The following is a 16,949-nucleotide window of genomic DNA, read 5'->3' on the forward strand; positions in this document are numbered from 1 at the left end:
TGTGAAACTGTTTAACACCCACATAATCACACGATTTAAACTAAAGTTGCTTGTTTTTAATGTTATTAAGTTTCCACACAAGCGTACATTTTTAAAATATTGAAGTTGGTTAATAGTGAAGATGAGTGTGGGAAAATTTCAATTGCAAAAATGTTAAAAATCAGAAGGAAAATGCACACGCCTCCGATGTTGAATGGCAAGAATCGGAGCCTCTGACTATTCAGATGTAGATTAGAAGAAGTCAGTCATTTCCTCAGGCAGTCAATAAAACAATGCACTCACTAAGTCAGTCAGCTCAGTCATTCAGTCCTGTGGGACTCTTTGCAACCCCATAGACTGCAGCATGCCAAGCCTCCTTGTCCATCACCAACTCGCGGAGCTTACTCAAACTCATGTCCATTGAATCGGTGATTCCATCCAACCATCTCATCTTCTGTCGCCCCCTTCTCCTCCTGACTTGAGTCTTTCCCAGCATCAGGGTCTTTTCAAATGAGTCAGTTCTTCGCATCAGGTGGCCAAAAGTATTGGAGTTTCAGCTTCAGCATCAGTCCTTCCATTGAATATTCAGGACTGATTTCCTTGAGGATAGACTGGTTGGATCTCCTTGCAGTCCAAGGGACTCTCAAGAGTCTTCTTCAGCACCACAGTTCAAAGGAATCATTTCTTCGGCACTCAGCTTTCTTTGTAGTCCAATTCTCACATCCATACACGACTACAGGAAAAAAACCATAGCTTTAACTAGATGGACCTTTTTCAGCAAAGTAATGTCTCTGCTTTCTAATATGCTGTCTATGTTGGTCATAGCTTTTCTTCCAAGGAGCAGGTGTCTTAATTTCATGGCTGCAGTCACCATCTGCAGTGATTTTGGAGCCCAAGAAAATAAAGTCTGTCACTGTTTCCATTGTTTCCCCATCTGTTTGCTATGAAGTGATGGAACTGGATGTCTTAATATTAGTTTTCTGAACATTGAGTGTTAAGGCAACTTTTTCACTCTCCTCTTTCACTTTCATCAAGAGGCTCTTTAGTTTACTTTCTGCCATAATGGCAGTGTAATCTATGTATCTGAGGTTATTGATATTTTTCCCGGCAGTCTTGATTCCAGCTTGTGCTTCATCTAGCCTGGCATTTTGCATGATGTACTCTGCATATAACTTAAATAAGCAGGAGGACAATATATAGCTTTGACGTACTCCTTACGAACTCACTAAAATTGCTTGTAAATCAGGATCCTAGTTTTTCTTTGCTTTAAATGCATCTAAGTATCTACATCTGAAAGTATTTTGTTTTGTTTTTTTTTTCAAAATTGTAACTCAAATGGGTTTTATTTTTTAGTATCTGATGCACTTCAGGGGCTTTGTGTTCACCCTTTATTTTTTAAATCATTCTCACTATCAGATGGAGCAGTCTGATTTTGCAATCTAATACAGGCAGTATCCAGAGCACAGAGGGAGGAGAGAGAGACAGGAAGAGGATGATGAGAGAGGTGGAAAGAGAAAGGGAGAGAAAATGATTTGGGGATATGTGGTTATCAGGAATGTTAAAAGATAAACTAAGGCAAACTCAAAATGTTAAGAATATGAGCAAAAGCTGATTCATATCGGACTGCACCAAACCACGAGTGGTTAGCAGTGCTCTGCTGACAGGACCTTGGAAAAACCTTCTATCGAAAAGTGTGCTGTATGCTGTCGTGTCTGACTCTTTATGACCCCATAGACTGTAGCTAGTCAGGCTCTTCTGTCCATGGGATTTCCCCAGCAGGAATACTGGAACAGGTTGCCATTTCCTACTCCAGGGGATCTTCCTAACCCAGGAATGGAACCCAGATTTCCTGCATTCCCTGCATTGTCAGGCCGATTCTCTACCACTGTACTACCTAGCAGAAATTATAAAGAATCTGCCTGCAGGGCAGGAGACCAGGGTTTGATATCTGAGTCAGGAAGATCCCCTGGAGAAGGGAAGGGCTACCCGCTCCAGTATTATTGCCTGGAGAATTCCATGGACAGAGGAGCCTGGCAGGCTGTAGTCCTTGGGATCACAGTCAGTCAGGACTGAGTGACTAACACTTTCACACCTAGAAGAAGAGACAGAAGCAAAGGAAGGAAGTCATTTGATTGGTTGCAGCCAAAGCCTTTGCCTTATTTGGGAAGGGCTAGTTGACTCCTTTCAACTTGTTGTCCTTAGATTTGATATCTTAACCTTGAGGCATTTAAAGGCTTTAGTTTTTGTTTGCTTACAAAGGCTGCTATGGTTTTAGAACCACCTGTCTAATGGCTTTCTAACAAAGAAGTACAAGTTACTGCTTCAGGAAGATCTTGCTTTTTAAAAGGGATTATTACTCTTAAAGAAATATGTGTGTGGGAGGGTGTGGTATGATAGGAGAAGGCCTCTTGAAGGTGTGTTTTCAATGTTGCTACATCTAAATGTCTCTAGGTTTAAATGACATCTCATTCCTGTACCGTCAGTCTTTGCTGTATCCCCTCTTTCCATTCTACATATGTTTATGTGTTTTCTAACTTGAAAAAACTGACAAATTTCCCTCACTTCCCTATATCCCTATTTAGCTCTAAATGCAAACGTTTTTGTTTCTGTCCCTGTGGCCAAGCCCCTCTAAGAGATAATCTGACACGATTCTATCACTCTGCTGAAATGTTTCAAATATACACTCGATTTCTAAATAAAGAAATGGAACAGATGAACAAAAGAACAAGTAGCATAGTTATCTTCATCTCAGTTAAATCTTGCAGTACTAGAACCGTTGACTGACACTTGCTTATTAAAAACATGACCTCTCATGATTTTTATTCTTTTCCAATTGTTTTTTATTTTATTTTTATTTAAATGTATTATTTTTTTATTGTATCGGAGAAGGCAATGGCACCCCACTCCAGTACTCTTTCCTGGAAAATCCCATGGATGGAGGAGCCTGGTAGGCTGAAGACCATGGGGTCGCTAAGGGTCGGACACGACTGAGCGACTTCCCTTTCACTTTTCACTTTCATGCATTGGAGAAGGAAATGACAACCTACTCCAGTGTTCTTGCCTGGAGAATCCCAGGGACGGGGGAGCCTGGTGGGCTGCCGTCTATGGGGTCGCACAGAGTCGGACATGACTGAAGCGACTTAGCAGCAGCAGCAGCAGCTTCTTTCCCCTGTTAGACAATACCACCTTATTCCATTGCTGTGATGACTTTGAGTTTCCCATACAAGTGATGAGTAAATTGCCATCATATTTAGCTTGCTTATCTTTAATATATGACTTTCAGTCTAATAACAGGATCAGCCCTTCCTTAAAATGGTCAGATAATTAGATTAAAGGCCAAAAACAGTGATGCAGTTCTAAACAATTAAAGCATCCAAGATAAGTTTTAAGAAATACATTCTTCCCACCATGGGAGTAGGTAAGTGATTTTTATTTTGAAAAAAAAAAAAAAAAGAGCTCATCAGTGTTTTTATTTTCCTCTTAATTGACCTACTTGCTCAGAAGTTTGCTTATAACTGACCTTCACACATAATAACTTCCCAGTTCACATCTTTGTCCCTAATCACTCTCCAATTTTAGAAAGATAGTCGGAGCATCAAACTCAAAATTCCTCACTGGGCTGATTGTATTTCTTTCTAGGCCTGCCTCCTAGATTCCAAATCCAGTTTCCTGTTTCTTTAATTAGAATCATGAGACTCCTCACCCTTCTTTCCCCACTACTCGTTCAAAAAGCGATCAAAAAGAATTGTTTGTACTTTCTAAATGTCTCTTGATTCTGCTTACTCTGACCTTGTCTCTGTAACTCCTGCCTTAGTTTCCCCCAGATAGTTAGAGGAGCCTCATATTTTCTCTTTGCCTCTAATCTTACCTCTGCCTCCTTGCTCATTCTTTGGCCAGACTACTGCAAATTGCAAATCTCATTTTATTATTCCCCTGTTTATAATTTTAGATGTATTCCTTTACATATAAGTATGTATGTGAAAGAAATACATGAAATAATGAAAGGATAAGTCAAAATTAACAAAATTAGGTAGCTGTCAAAAGAAGAAGACACTACAGCAAGTGATCAGAATAGCAACACAATTTTCTCTTTCTTTCTTTTTAAAATATTTATTTATTTATCTATTTGTCTACGACGCCGGGTCTGTGCAGCACTCCAGATCCTCAGTCTTAGTTGCGGCATGTGGGATCTAAAGGATTCAATCTGGGGCCCCTGCATTAGGAGCACAGAGTCTTGGCCACTGGACCATCAGGGAAGTCCCCCAATTTTCTTAAGATGTGCTCTTAAATGGATTTTGACTTTGAGAACTCATAAATGTCTTTTTATATTTTAAATAATTTAAATAAGCCCAAAAATCTGAAAACACACTGAAGCAAATGAATCTAACTATATATGAAGTTATTGGTATAACCAAAGAAAAGAATTACTTCAAATAACTTTAAAACATACAATTCAGACTCTCTGTCCTTATTGTGGTATAGTTCAAGTACAAAAAGAAACGAAAAGAGATCTGAAACTCCATTCACTGCTTTTATTGTTATTAGTAGTATTGATGTCATTTTATTTGAAATTCTTATTGGTATACTGTAGAAAAAATGAAGTAATTAATTCAATTGATATTATTAAGAAATAATATTTTCAACAGAAGAGAAGTGTATCATAGTTGAAAAGGTGGGTGAAAATTCCAGATTTTACTTGGAAATATCAGTGTAAACACAAACCTTTTTTGAAATTTAATATTTCTTGCCACAACAATCCAACTCAATGAACACCACTGCTAAGTCGCTTCAGTCGTGTTCGACTCTGTGCGACCCCATGGACAGCAGCCCACCAGGCTCCCCCGTCCCTGGGATTCTCCAGGCAAGAACACTGGAGTGGGTTGTCATTTCCTCCTCCAATGCACGAAAGTCAAAAGTGAAAGTGAAGTCTCTCAGTCATGTCCGACTCTTAGCGACCCCATGGACTGCAGCCCACCAGATTCCTCCATCCATGGGATTTTCCAGGCAAGAGTACTGGAGTGGGGTGCCATTGCCTTCTCCGAGTGGGGTGCCGTTGCCTTCTCTGCAATGAGCACCTCTGATGATCAAATTTTAGTCTCAAAATACTATTTCCCAATAAAAAGAACCATGACTCCTTCAAGAAGTAGCTGATTCCAGACTTTGTCAAAAGAAAGATAAAAACATACTTTGGAAATTTTTTGACCTCAAACAAAAAACAATCAGACAAATGATGGAAAAGACATGTTTATTGAAGTATTTATGGATCTTGGATTTAGAATTTAAGCATCTAAGATTTGCTTTAAAATATTTAGTAAGCCAGAAAAAAGAAAAGGGTGGGAGAGAAGAAATATATAAATGTGAAAATGTTGATAATTATCGAAGCTAGGTGTGGTGAATTTGTATTGAGTCCCTTTGGCTAAGATAAGACTGTGTCTTCCAGAATTCCCTCGTCTGCATAGTTGTGGGCTTGTGTGAGCCCGAAGAATCATTGTGCGGGAGACTTGGGAGGCAGAGGCAAGCAGGACCAGGAAGGTCACTGCAGCTGACCATGTGCAGCTGCACACGTCTGTTGTCCCTGATCCCTCGGCTCACCTTGTTGGCGTGGTGACAAACGGCCCCTCCTGCAGCAGCCCCAGCTCCTGCCAGAGCCTCCTTTTGGCATCGTCAGTCCTGCCTGAGGTGCATAGTTAGCTCCATGAGAAGCGTGAGAGCTTCTCCTTTTTGAAGAGGGAGGCTTGGAGGTCATATGACCGATGCGGTTTCCATTGTGTTCTCTCAGCCTTCCCAGGCTCCAGATTCCACTGCCTCCTTCACTTTTCACCCATTTTTTGTTCCCAAGTGCCTGTTGTTCCCTCTTCAGACCCCAGCACCACAGGCATTAGTAAAAATCATTCTTAGTGTGGCGACCATTAGAAGTACCATAGGAATTTTATGAGTCCAGCTTTTTATATCACCATATTCTGAGGGTTATTCATTGAGGGTGAGGATAAAAGATTATAGGGAATTTCAACCTCTCTATGTGATCTGTGTTAAAAATCTATTGGAAGGAAAATCTATACAAGAGACACTTGATTTTGAAGTTAAATTATTTATGTAATTCAGGGCAGGAGATTACATACAACTTTTCAAAATGTTTTTATAGTTTTAAAATACAACATCTGTTATTGAGTATGGCATTGTCGTGGTACTCATTTGTAAAAGACATCATTTAAACATATCAAAATGAGATTTCATCATATACTTTTCTCTGCAAAAACATCTGAAAGATGCTGTATAGAAGCATCTCACAAATTACTCATGACTTAATTGTGTTCCTGCATGCTAAGTCACTTTAGTCATGTCCAACTCTGTGTGACCGTATGGACTGTAGCCCACAAGGCTCCTCTGTCCATAGGATTCTCCAGACAAGAATACTGGAGTGGGTTGTCATGCCTTCCTCCAGGGAATCTTCCTCACTCAGGGATCAAACCCAGGTCTCTTACATCTCTTATGGTAGGTGGGTTCTCTATCAGCAGTGCCAACCCTGAGTTCCTTCTCAGAAAGGAACTGATCTAATATTTATATTTTTTGCTTAATGACAAAATGTAAATTAATACAAAAATCATTTTAACCTATATTTTCAATTTCAAAGAAATATTGCAACATAGATTAAATTTCATATTTTTGTCCATGTGAGAATCTGTTACTTAATCCAAAGCATGTACTACAGTAGCTGAATTTAATTTTCTTTGGCCTCCACTCCATTTTATTATTATTTTTACCTTTGCTTCTTTCAAACCCTTATCAGTCATATCCACTCCTATTAACTCTTCACTGTAAATCATTTTGAAGTGCTACTATAAGTGGTTTTAAAGACAGGATATTAAAAAATGGCCTCTCAAAATATTTCTTGGATAGAAAAGCTATTTTTAGAAAAGCTATTTTAGGGCCACAATTTTTCACTATGTTGGGTACAACAAAGTAGCTTACTGGATACTAAAATATCATGTGTTATCTCTAGAACTGAAGCAGTCTTACAAATATATAGTTATTTGCTGAATTTTTCAAGAGAAAGTAATGGGAAATTTTTGTAATTCCAATTAGTGTAAGTTTGACAAACTTCATTTGCAAGGATGTAAATACAGTTTAGAGGTTAAATATGAAGGAATAATGTTGCTGTATCAAACATTTCTTGAATTCTTGACCTCCTTGGATGTATTACTTCTCATTTCTCGTATTGGCATTATCTTCAATTTGAAATGAAATAGAGACTATGAAAACAATAAACTTGCAGGAGAAAAAAGGAATGCAAAAGACTGTCAGAGCTTGAATGGGTCTCCATTGTGATGATAACAGCTAAAGATGACAGTTCTGACATGATTGAGTTTAGCCAGATATATTCAAGGCTGTTGGTCTAACCTGTGAGAAATTGGAAGTTACTTCACACTGGACCTAAAACACTTACAATGTAATGTCTTGCGTAATCATCACTTTGATGAAGACAGTGACCTTTCTGCTGCTGTTTAGTCACTCGTGTTTAGTCATGTCTTAATCTTTGTGACCCCATGGGCCATGGCCCACCAGGCTCCTCTGTCCATGGACTTCTCCAGGCAAGAATACTGGAGTGGGTTGCTATTCCCTTCTCAAGGGGTCTTCCTGACCTGGGGATCCAACCCAGTTCTCCTGCATTACAGGCAGGTTCTTTACCACTGAGACACCAGGGAAGCCCAATAGCCTTTCTAGTAGATGTGAAAGTACCTGTTTTTGTTCATTATTTCTTAAATGTCTGTGCCTAGTATCAGCAATGCTGGAGACTCTGGGGCCCAAAGAGTCAGAGGGCTAGTAAACTCACTGTGAGTGCTTTTTGTTTCTAATATGTCCTGGTTAAAAATAAGCTGAATCAGAATTTTGACTTAGGAAATAGTTGACTATTCTGAATGATGTGAAATCTCAAGTCTCAACTGTTTAATAAGAATTTGTGTTTTCTCAGTTACATTTCTGCATATAAGAAGCCTGATAACACAGTGGCTGCTGCTGCTAAGTCACTTCAGTCGTGTCCGACTCTGTGCGACCCCATAGACGGCAGACAACCATTATTTTCTGACAGCATTCAGATCATTTTATCTTTTTGTCTTGTTTTTCTTCCCTGTGTTTCCCTTCCTCTACTGCTGATGGGGAGCTTGGGAATGGGAAAACACATCGATAGCTCTATTCTGCACTGGTAAAGTTCTAGGGAATTCTGAACAAATTGAACAAAAACTGAACATCTGAAAAAAAACTGAACATCTGAACAAAAACAAAAACACCTGAACAAAAACTCAGTACATCAAGCAAAACTTATTGTGTAACTCATAGCATATTAAATGATGCATAATTTGCTAATATTTTTCTTAACTTGGTCAAAATTTCACCAACAGAGCCTGAAGTGTTGAAACACTTAATGGCAGAAAATGAGAGGCTAGACATTTCAAATGTAATAATTTCTTTAGGTCTGGAATCACCACTATATATTATGAAATAACACCCCTCACATATCAAAACTAGATAGCAAGCCCATAAATGGCAGCACTATGTTAATTATGGGGCTTCCCTCGAGGCTCAGCAATAAACAATCCACATGCCAATGCAGGAGGCACAGGTTTGATCCTTGGGTTGGGAGAATCCCCTGGGGAAGGAAATGGCAACGCACTACCCTGTTCTTGCCTGGGAGATTCCACGGACAGAGGACCCTGTGGCCTACAGTCCACGGGGTTGCAAAAAGCTGGATGCCACTTTGTGGCTAAACAACAGCAACGTTAATTATATTACGTTTAAGATATTTCATGTAATAAATGCAAAATAATTTGTGTTAAAAGAATTTTATATTTGAGTCGGACATGACTGAGCGACTGAACTGACTGAACTGATACTGAGTACTAATGTGTTTAAGATATACACATCAGCATATATATAAGTGGAATTTTTTTCTAACTTAGGTAGAGTTTATGACACTTAAAAAATCCTTAGCTCAGATTAGATCCAAATATTTGGATGTGAATATTTTCTGGGAGATAAGAGGCAAGCACTGGTTGTTTCCTGAGTCCTGACGAAAGCAGTGTTTGGATTTCACAGGCTCTGGCAATGTGGCCTTGAGGACTTAAGGACTAAGTGATCACAGGGTCATATTTATGGCAGTGCACACTTGTGGAGCACTGCCATGCTGCTCTGTGCTCTGGGTGTCAGTCATTGTCCACTCTCTGTGGCCCCAGGGACTATAGCCCGCCAGGCTCCTCTGTCCATGGGATTTTCCAGTCAAGACCAGTGGAGTGCATTGCCATCTCCTACTCCAGAGGATCTTCGCAAGCCAGGACGTGAACCTGTGTCTCCTGCATTTCCTGCATTGGCAGGCAGATTCTTAACCACTGAGCCACCTGGGAAGCCCAGACTACCATATGTGTGAGTTAGATGATTCTGAAAATTCAGTCAGTTCAGTTCAGTTCAGTCGCTCAGTCATGTCGCAAAGAGACACAACCCCATGAACCGCAGCATGCCAGGCCTCCCTGTCCATCACCAGCTCCCGGAGTCCACCCAAACCCATGTCCATCGAGTCGATGATGCCATCCAGCCGTCTCATCCTCTGTCATCCCCTTCTCCTCTTGCCCTCAATCCCTCCCAGCATCAGGGTCTTTTCCAACGAGTCAGCTCTTCTCATCAGGTGGCCAAAGTATTGGAGTTTCAGCTTCAGCATCAGTCCTTCCAATGAACACCCAGAACTGATCTCCTTTAGGATGGACTGGTTGGATCTCCTTGAAATTGAATTAATAATTATCTAACACTTGCTACATCTTTTACTTTATTGTAGGTGCTTTACACCTGAAGAGTTTATGCATAGTAAGGTTGAATGAAGTTCAATAAATAGCATCTGGCAGAGACTTAGGGGCAGAGAGTCAGAAGATGCCTACAAGCCTGGTTCTCTGGCCATCCTGTGGAGTGGCTCAGAGAGACACTATTGCTCTTTCCTTCTTTAAGGAATGCAAAAGGTCGGCCTTATAGTTGGAGGGGTCACTCCTTTGGGAATGGATACCATGCAGTCAGAACTAAGGTCCCAAACACCCCAGGGGCTACTGGAAATGACAGTTGTGCAACATTTGGACACCTTGAGAAAGATGAGATCATACACAGTGCCTGCTGCTGAGGGGAGGAGAAGCCACTAGGCCCAGATAGCAAACTGGGAAGAGCCCTTGGGTCATTCAGAATTCAAAGGCAATCTTGCTTCTCCCACAGTGACATTGATTAATTACCAGGCACTTTCCGATGTGCTCTGAATATATTATCTCATGTAATACTGATGTCAGCCTTGTGAAGTATTGGTACTCTTATTGTCATTTTTCATTCTAGCCAACTGAAGCACAGAGTACTTTGGTTTTGTATTATACTGTATAATACTGTTTGCCAGAACTGGACATATTATAAATTGAGGTATGAGAAGGCTGAATATAAAGACAACAGGCATAGGGTTTGAGGTCTTAGTTTAGACCAGTGACTTCAGAAAAGGAGACATATCAATGAATTTTATAGATATGGTAGAAGTTAATTTTCTCAACACCACACAGCATGCAGGTGGCGTAAACACTAGGACTAAGTCAGATGAATAAAGCACTCACTCTGGTTGCCAAATTTAAGAGGCTCCAAACAACTCAGTAGTTAAGATGCCAGTATTTTAATACATCTCTAATATTTAAAAACTAATGCAAAAATTTGGGATGAACAAAATTGTAAATAAAGACAGAAGCATTATTACTGATTTTTCCTTTTGTCTCTGTCTTCATTATTGCACAGTTTAGCACTAGATAGGAGAGCTGAACTTGAACACTATCATTCTGAACTCAGAGCCCATGCTTGTAAATGTTGTCATTTGCTGATGCTTCTCAAGATTTGAAAGATAGAGAAGAGCCAATTATATGTAAGACTGATGGTCAAAGATAATGATGAAACCACAAACTTTGTTCTTTAGGAGTAAGGCAGAGAAGATGACTAATTTAATTTCCTGTGTATGTTCTCATTTAGAAATGAAGTATCAATATAGTTTGGCTTCAAAGACACTGGATGAATAAAAATCTTATTTAACTTAAAACCTTTCCTTGACTCTCTTGCATCTCTTGGCACTCTTTTATCAGTGCCAAGAATCCAATTACTGATTATAAGGAGCCTTGCATTCAGTGGTATGTTTTTCTGTAAGAAACATAAGAGACAATTAAGAGTGAGTTGAATATTGAGAAACATTTCTTATCTCATATAACAGAAGCTCAGGAAGTATTCCAGGGTCTCAGTGCCTCAGCAATGTCTTGCTGAGATGTTGGATGAAATACATCATACTCTGGAACCAGTTTTGAATTCACATCTTTGTTTGTTTTTTTGGTAGCAGTATTGTGTAGTAGTTGAGTCATGATCTGGAGAGAGCAAAATCTGGTTCCATTACTGACTAGCTATGTAGCCTTAGGCATCTTATTTACATTTCCTCTGTCTCAATTTTGTCTTTAAAATAGAGATGCCTACCTCACTGAGTTTTTGAAAGGAAAAAGTGAGTTAATATACATTTAAGTTCTTACTGACAGGTAATATACACCCTAAAAGTGTTGGCTACTACCATTTTTATGATGATATTTTTTATAGTGTATGTAATTTAACTCATGGAAACATGAGAGGTAGGAAAGTATGATTAAAAAGGAAGGCATCTATAAAAGGTTTAGTTGCATTGTATAATATTATTCCCACTGATGTAATTTGGATGTGATGTCTGAGAGAGGAAATCAGAATTAACATGAGGACTGCTATCTTTTTTGAGATATATCTATCCCTATATGTTTTTAAAGTTGTTGTTCATTTGACTGAAAATCAGAAGCTGGTCTCAAGCCAGCATTTTTTTTAATAAAAATAACGCAGTTTGATGATTTTAGAACCATACAATATGCATGTCTGCAAAGTATACATATATATATATAGAGAGAGAGAGATACAGTGCATTTAAGCATAAGGATAATTAAACTATCTATTTTGTTGGATTTTATTGTTAAGTTCCTCAGTGAACACTTAGAAAGAAGAGGAATGGGGAAATGGTCTCAATCTATTCAAATCATAAAAATCCCATTTGCAATATTCTTCCATTAGATATAAAATATACTGCTGCTAAAAATGCCTTTAATGGTGCCAGGACAATCCAGTTTCTTACATATAGTTCTTTTAAAATTCTCAATTGCAATTATAAAATTCCATTTCCTTTCTCTAAGGTTTAGTCTCACCTTTCAGACTACCATATCTTATTCACATGAAACTCTCCAGAATGCAGTGAAATAAGGTCCGAAGAGTAAAGTTATACTGTCACTGATTCATGGAGGTACATTTCCTTGGGACCAATTGTAACTTGGCATCCCTGTGATGGGCTGTGAATCCTCTGAAACAGAACATAAAATTAAAATTTTGCTCAGAAATCTCCTCTCTCATATTATTTCCCCTCTCTATGGGATCTTACCCATCAGCATAAAAATAGAATATTCTTCCCTCTTGAACAATACAAACAATGGAAACCCCACTATGGTTCCAGTCCTTCAACTATTGCCCAATCTCTGTCATTTACTTTACAGTAAAATATATTTATTATCTGTAAGTTCTTCCCATTTGGTCTTGAATGTATTTCACTGAAATTGCCCTTTGAAGGTTGCCAGTGACATCCTCATCATTAAGTCTAAAGTTCTATTCTAAGTCTTTGTCTTTCTTGACTTATCAGCAACATTTGCCAACTGCTCACTTTATCCTCACTGAAACAATTTCTTGACTTGATCTCTAGTACATTATACTTTCTGTTTTTCTTTCCTCTCAATTAATCTGTCTCTGTGTGTCTCTTTGTCTCTGTCTGTCTCTCATCTCTCCTTCTCATAATTCATTGATGATTTTTCCTCATCTCTCTGATTTGCCTATCTTCTAAATGTTGGACTGTTCCTAGTTCCACTTCCTTAGTGATCACATAGCTTTGAGTTCTTTCTAGTCTCTGTTGAACTTCCAAGTTTCCATCTTCAACTAGAACTTCATTTTTGTAGATCATATTAAACTACACAAATGTCTACATCTCTACCTAAAGACCAGTCGACAACTCAAATTTAACAAGTTTAAAAATTAGCTACTTAAATACTCTGCCCAACAAACCCTGTTTCTCTCTGCTAAGTTGCTTCAGTCGTGTCCGACTCTGTGCGACCCTATGGACAGCAGCCCACTAGGCTCCTCTGTCCCTGGGATTCTCCAGTTCTCCCCATTTCGGTAAATAGTAGTTCCATTTTTCCAGTTTCTCAATCCAAAAGCCTTGAAGTTATTCCATACCTCTCTCTTTCTCTCACATCCAGCAGCCCATACTGTCAGTCTGTGCCATCAATTCTGTCTTTTAAGTACATTCAGAATCCAATCACACCTCATCACACACAGTTATCACCTTCTGTATGGGTGATATAGAGATCACCATCTTCTTCCTCTTGGATTATAGATCGTTTCACTTGGCTCCTTACTTATCTTCCTGTTTCCAACCTGGCATTCTTTCAATCCTCAATGTGGCAAATGAAGTTATATAAATCAAATCACTTTTTCCTCTGCTCAAACCTTCCAATGATTTCCTATCTTAATCAGAGTAAAAGCTTCATTTTGGCATACTTAACCTTTAGATAGTATAAAATGTTGATATAATTCTAGTCTCTTAAGATATCAAAGGAAGAGAATCCCTGAAAACTTAAGTAGTTTTTTAAATTAAGAAAAAACATAAATCTAAAAGTTAATTACAGATTGTTGAAAAATCAGATGCAACTCAGACCATATTTCTGGCTAGATCACATTTTCAATCAGATCTTAAAGGCTACCCTTACTCCTTCCGAGCAATTTTCATGTAGCTAGAATGAGAATAACAACATGTTGGAAACCTGTAATACGTCTATTTACTTGCTTGCATTTTTATTATTTAATCTTTCATTTTACAAACAGTTTATACCCCCTTAGGATATAAGAAAGGGAAGATTTACAGACTTCAGTTTTTTCCTAATACTATCCACTGAAGTTACTAGAAGTTCAAATGCTTTTTTTTTATTTTTAGGTACTGGGATATCTAACAAAGATAAAACAATTGAATCTAGCTGGAATTTGATATGATTACCACCTTGACGATTCTAGATATTTCCTGATGTATCACAAATCATAATAAATGGACCTCTCAGTTTTACTTTAGTCACAGCTATCTTAGTCAACTCAGAACTTACTGTTTGTCTAAAAATTTACAGAGGCATTTTTCCCTGATGCTTTCCAGTACAATATAGACCAACAATGATTTCTTCTGTTCCAGAACATCTGTAACTCAGGATTGCTACAATTTGGATAACATAATACACATTACTTTAATTTATTCTTAATTTTTCCCTGTGCTGAATGCTTACTTGGATTGTAAACTTCTCAAGGGTAACCCTACAGTGTTTGGTACCAGATGTACCCAATAACTTCTCTTTTTAATTGAACACACATGTATACTACCACAAAAATTAATTTCTCTTTATGAGCAAAAGAACTATTGCCAAGCAATATTTAAATTAATGAAATTGACATATTTATTGTGTTAAAAGAATAAATCAGGAAAAGCAGCTTTTCTTGGTTTCTTTGGGAATATTTGCAAAGCTTTTCTTTGTTTTTAATTACTTTTAGCAAGCTCTATTTCCAAGATTGGCTCAGATCCTCTAAAACTTGTACATGATGCTGTGGAGGAAACCACGGACTGGGTCTATGGCTTCTTTTCTTTGCTGTCTGACATCATCTCATCCGAGGGTGATGAAGAAGATGATGATGATGGAGAGGAGGACACTGATAAAGGTACAAAGAGCACAGAGACATCCAACTGCTGGGACTGCTATTTGATATGTATAATAATAGTTAGCTTAAGTTTCTGCACAAATGTGCACTTAGGTCAAGCTAAACCAAAATGAACACATTTATGAGTGCAAACAGCCTATCAACAGGCTGCCAAACTCAGTAAATTGGTCTTTATATGGCTTTCAACTTATAGATTATCTGCCATTATGGCAAAGATGTCAAAATTAAATGCTATATTAGAGTAGTACAGAGAGATTTATTAAGCAAACCACAATAGAAAACCACAATAGAAACTCACATTTATATGCTTTTTCAGGAAAGAAATAGTTACTATTTCCCAAGTTTGAAATAACAAAAGTAAGACTAAATATACATACATATATATATATATATATATATATATATATATATATGTTATACATATAATTTGTATTCATAAATAGCAGAAAGCAATCCTACTAAAATCACGATGAAAGTAAATTGATTGAAACAAATGGAGGTAAATGTCACAGCAATTATGCAACTAACCTATTTACTCTCTGTTATATATGAATGAACAAAAGGAAATAACAAACTTAAACCACATGTAAACTTCTGTTGAGTGGATGTGAAAAGAACAAGCATTGTGATTCTGCCTTTTAGATGACATTTTTAAGATCAGCTTTGCTCATCAGAACTTACGTATTCAGCCTTGACTACCAGGAAAGCTCTTATTATTTTAGCCCTTTCTATGACTTTGTCTAAATTTGTATTTGTTTGGCCTCTGTCAGAGGTTGAGATGAACAGCAGAGAACTGAAATGAACATGATATACAAACCATAATGTATAATTTGGATAACTGCCACAATTTTATTGAACTCATAAAAGTGAAACTATCTTAAATAAATGTACATAGGCAAAGTTTATATTAAAGCTTGGAATTTGGAAGGCAAAGTAATATATAGATTACTATTATCAAAATTAATAAATGTTTTATAAAAGAATGAACAAAAGAAAATGGGAAAATTGAGAGGCAATTTTATGCTCTGCTGAAAGTTTTTCTAATTTACTGTTTTTGTCTTCATTTAGGAGAAATAGAGGAGCCTCCCTTGAAAAAAAAAGGTTAGTTGTTTCACCTCTGCAAAAAAAGTATTTTTTATGGTAATGTTGATTTTTACCATGACTCAAATAGATTTTACTTTGTTGTGGACTTAATTTGTTTTTTTTTTCTTTTTCTTCAGTTATTATCAGTATTTTATTCAATTTTAGAGGATGACTGTTGGACAATGTGGCTGATATAATGTGGAGGAGAATATCTTGGAGGCAGTATATATCATGTGTCCTCACAAAGCAATTGAGTCATCTGAGTGTGGTTTGATGTGGTTCACAGGGATCCCTTTAAGGAATAATCAAGGTCTTCAGTCACTGAATGGAATGGTCACAAATCCAAAAGATGGGAGCAATATGACTGGGAAAGGGAGTTAGAACCATGAAGAAAAAGACTCAGAGATTTTACAGGAAGGGGTAGGAATTATGTCTAGAAGGCAAAGTATATTATCCTGAGATTTATTTTGTATGAGAGAGAAGCATAGAAATCACTCTTAATGCAACTAGTTATTGGTCCACATAACTAATTGGAGAAGGCAATGGCACCCCACTCCAGTACTCTTGCCTGGTAAATCCCATGGACAGAGGAGCCTGGTAGGCTGTAGTCCATCGGGTCGCTAAGAGTAGGACACGACTGAGCGACTTCACTTTCACTTTTCACTTTCATGCATTGGAGAAGGAAATGGCAACCCACTCCAGTGTTCTTGCCTGGAGAATCCCAGGGACGGGGGAGCCTGGTGGGCTGCCATCTCTGGGATCGCACAGAGTCGAACATGACTGAAGCGACTTAGCAGCAGCAGCAGCAGCAACAGATCATGATCACCTCACTGTTTGGAATAAAATCTGCTTAGTGTATGTATGTTAATTTGGAAAATTTGAATTTATAACTTGTCCAATAAATGATAAATTAAGTAGTGAAACTCAAATGTGGGAATGCCATCTAGAAATGAAAGTGTTTATGAAGCTATTGAGAGGAGAAAGGATGGGTTTCCCTACTCACAAATCCATGATGAGAACCCAAGAACTCAGACTTT

At 38.0% G+C, this 16,949-nt stretch overlaps 1 protein-coding gene across 50 annotated transcripts in view; it reads left to right on the plus strand.

Moving 5' to 3' along the window:
- Nucleotides 1-16,949, plus strand: part of TRDN (triadin) — a 415,031-nt gene that overhangs the window by 68,206 nt on the left and 329,876 nt on the right. For 49 of the 50 annotated variants that reach the window (XM_059890081.1, XM_059890082.1, XM_059890083.1 and 46 more), the window contains exons 3-4: nucleotides 14,665-14,829; nucleotides 15,898-15,930. The exons of the other annotated variant lie outside the window; for it this stretch is intronic. In XM_059890081.1, coding sequence (XP_059746064.1) covers nucleotides 14,665-14,829; nucleotides 15,898-15,930 — 198 coding nt within the window. The remainder of the gene's footprint in view (nucleotides 1-14,664; nucleotides 14,830-15,897; nucleotides 15,931-16,949) is intronic. 50 annotated transcript variants of the gene reach the window in all.

Source organism: Bos taurus, chromosome 9, assembly GCF_002263795.3.
Source record: "Bos taurus isolate L1 Dominette 01449 registration number 42190680 breed Hereford chromosome 9, ARS-UCD2.0, whole genome shotgun sequence".
In the NCBI taxonomy this organism is placed as follows: domain Eukaryota; kingdom Metazoa; phylum Chordata; class Mammalia; order Artiodactyla; family Bovidae; genus Bos; species Bos taurus.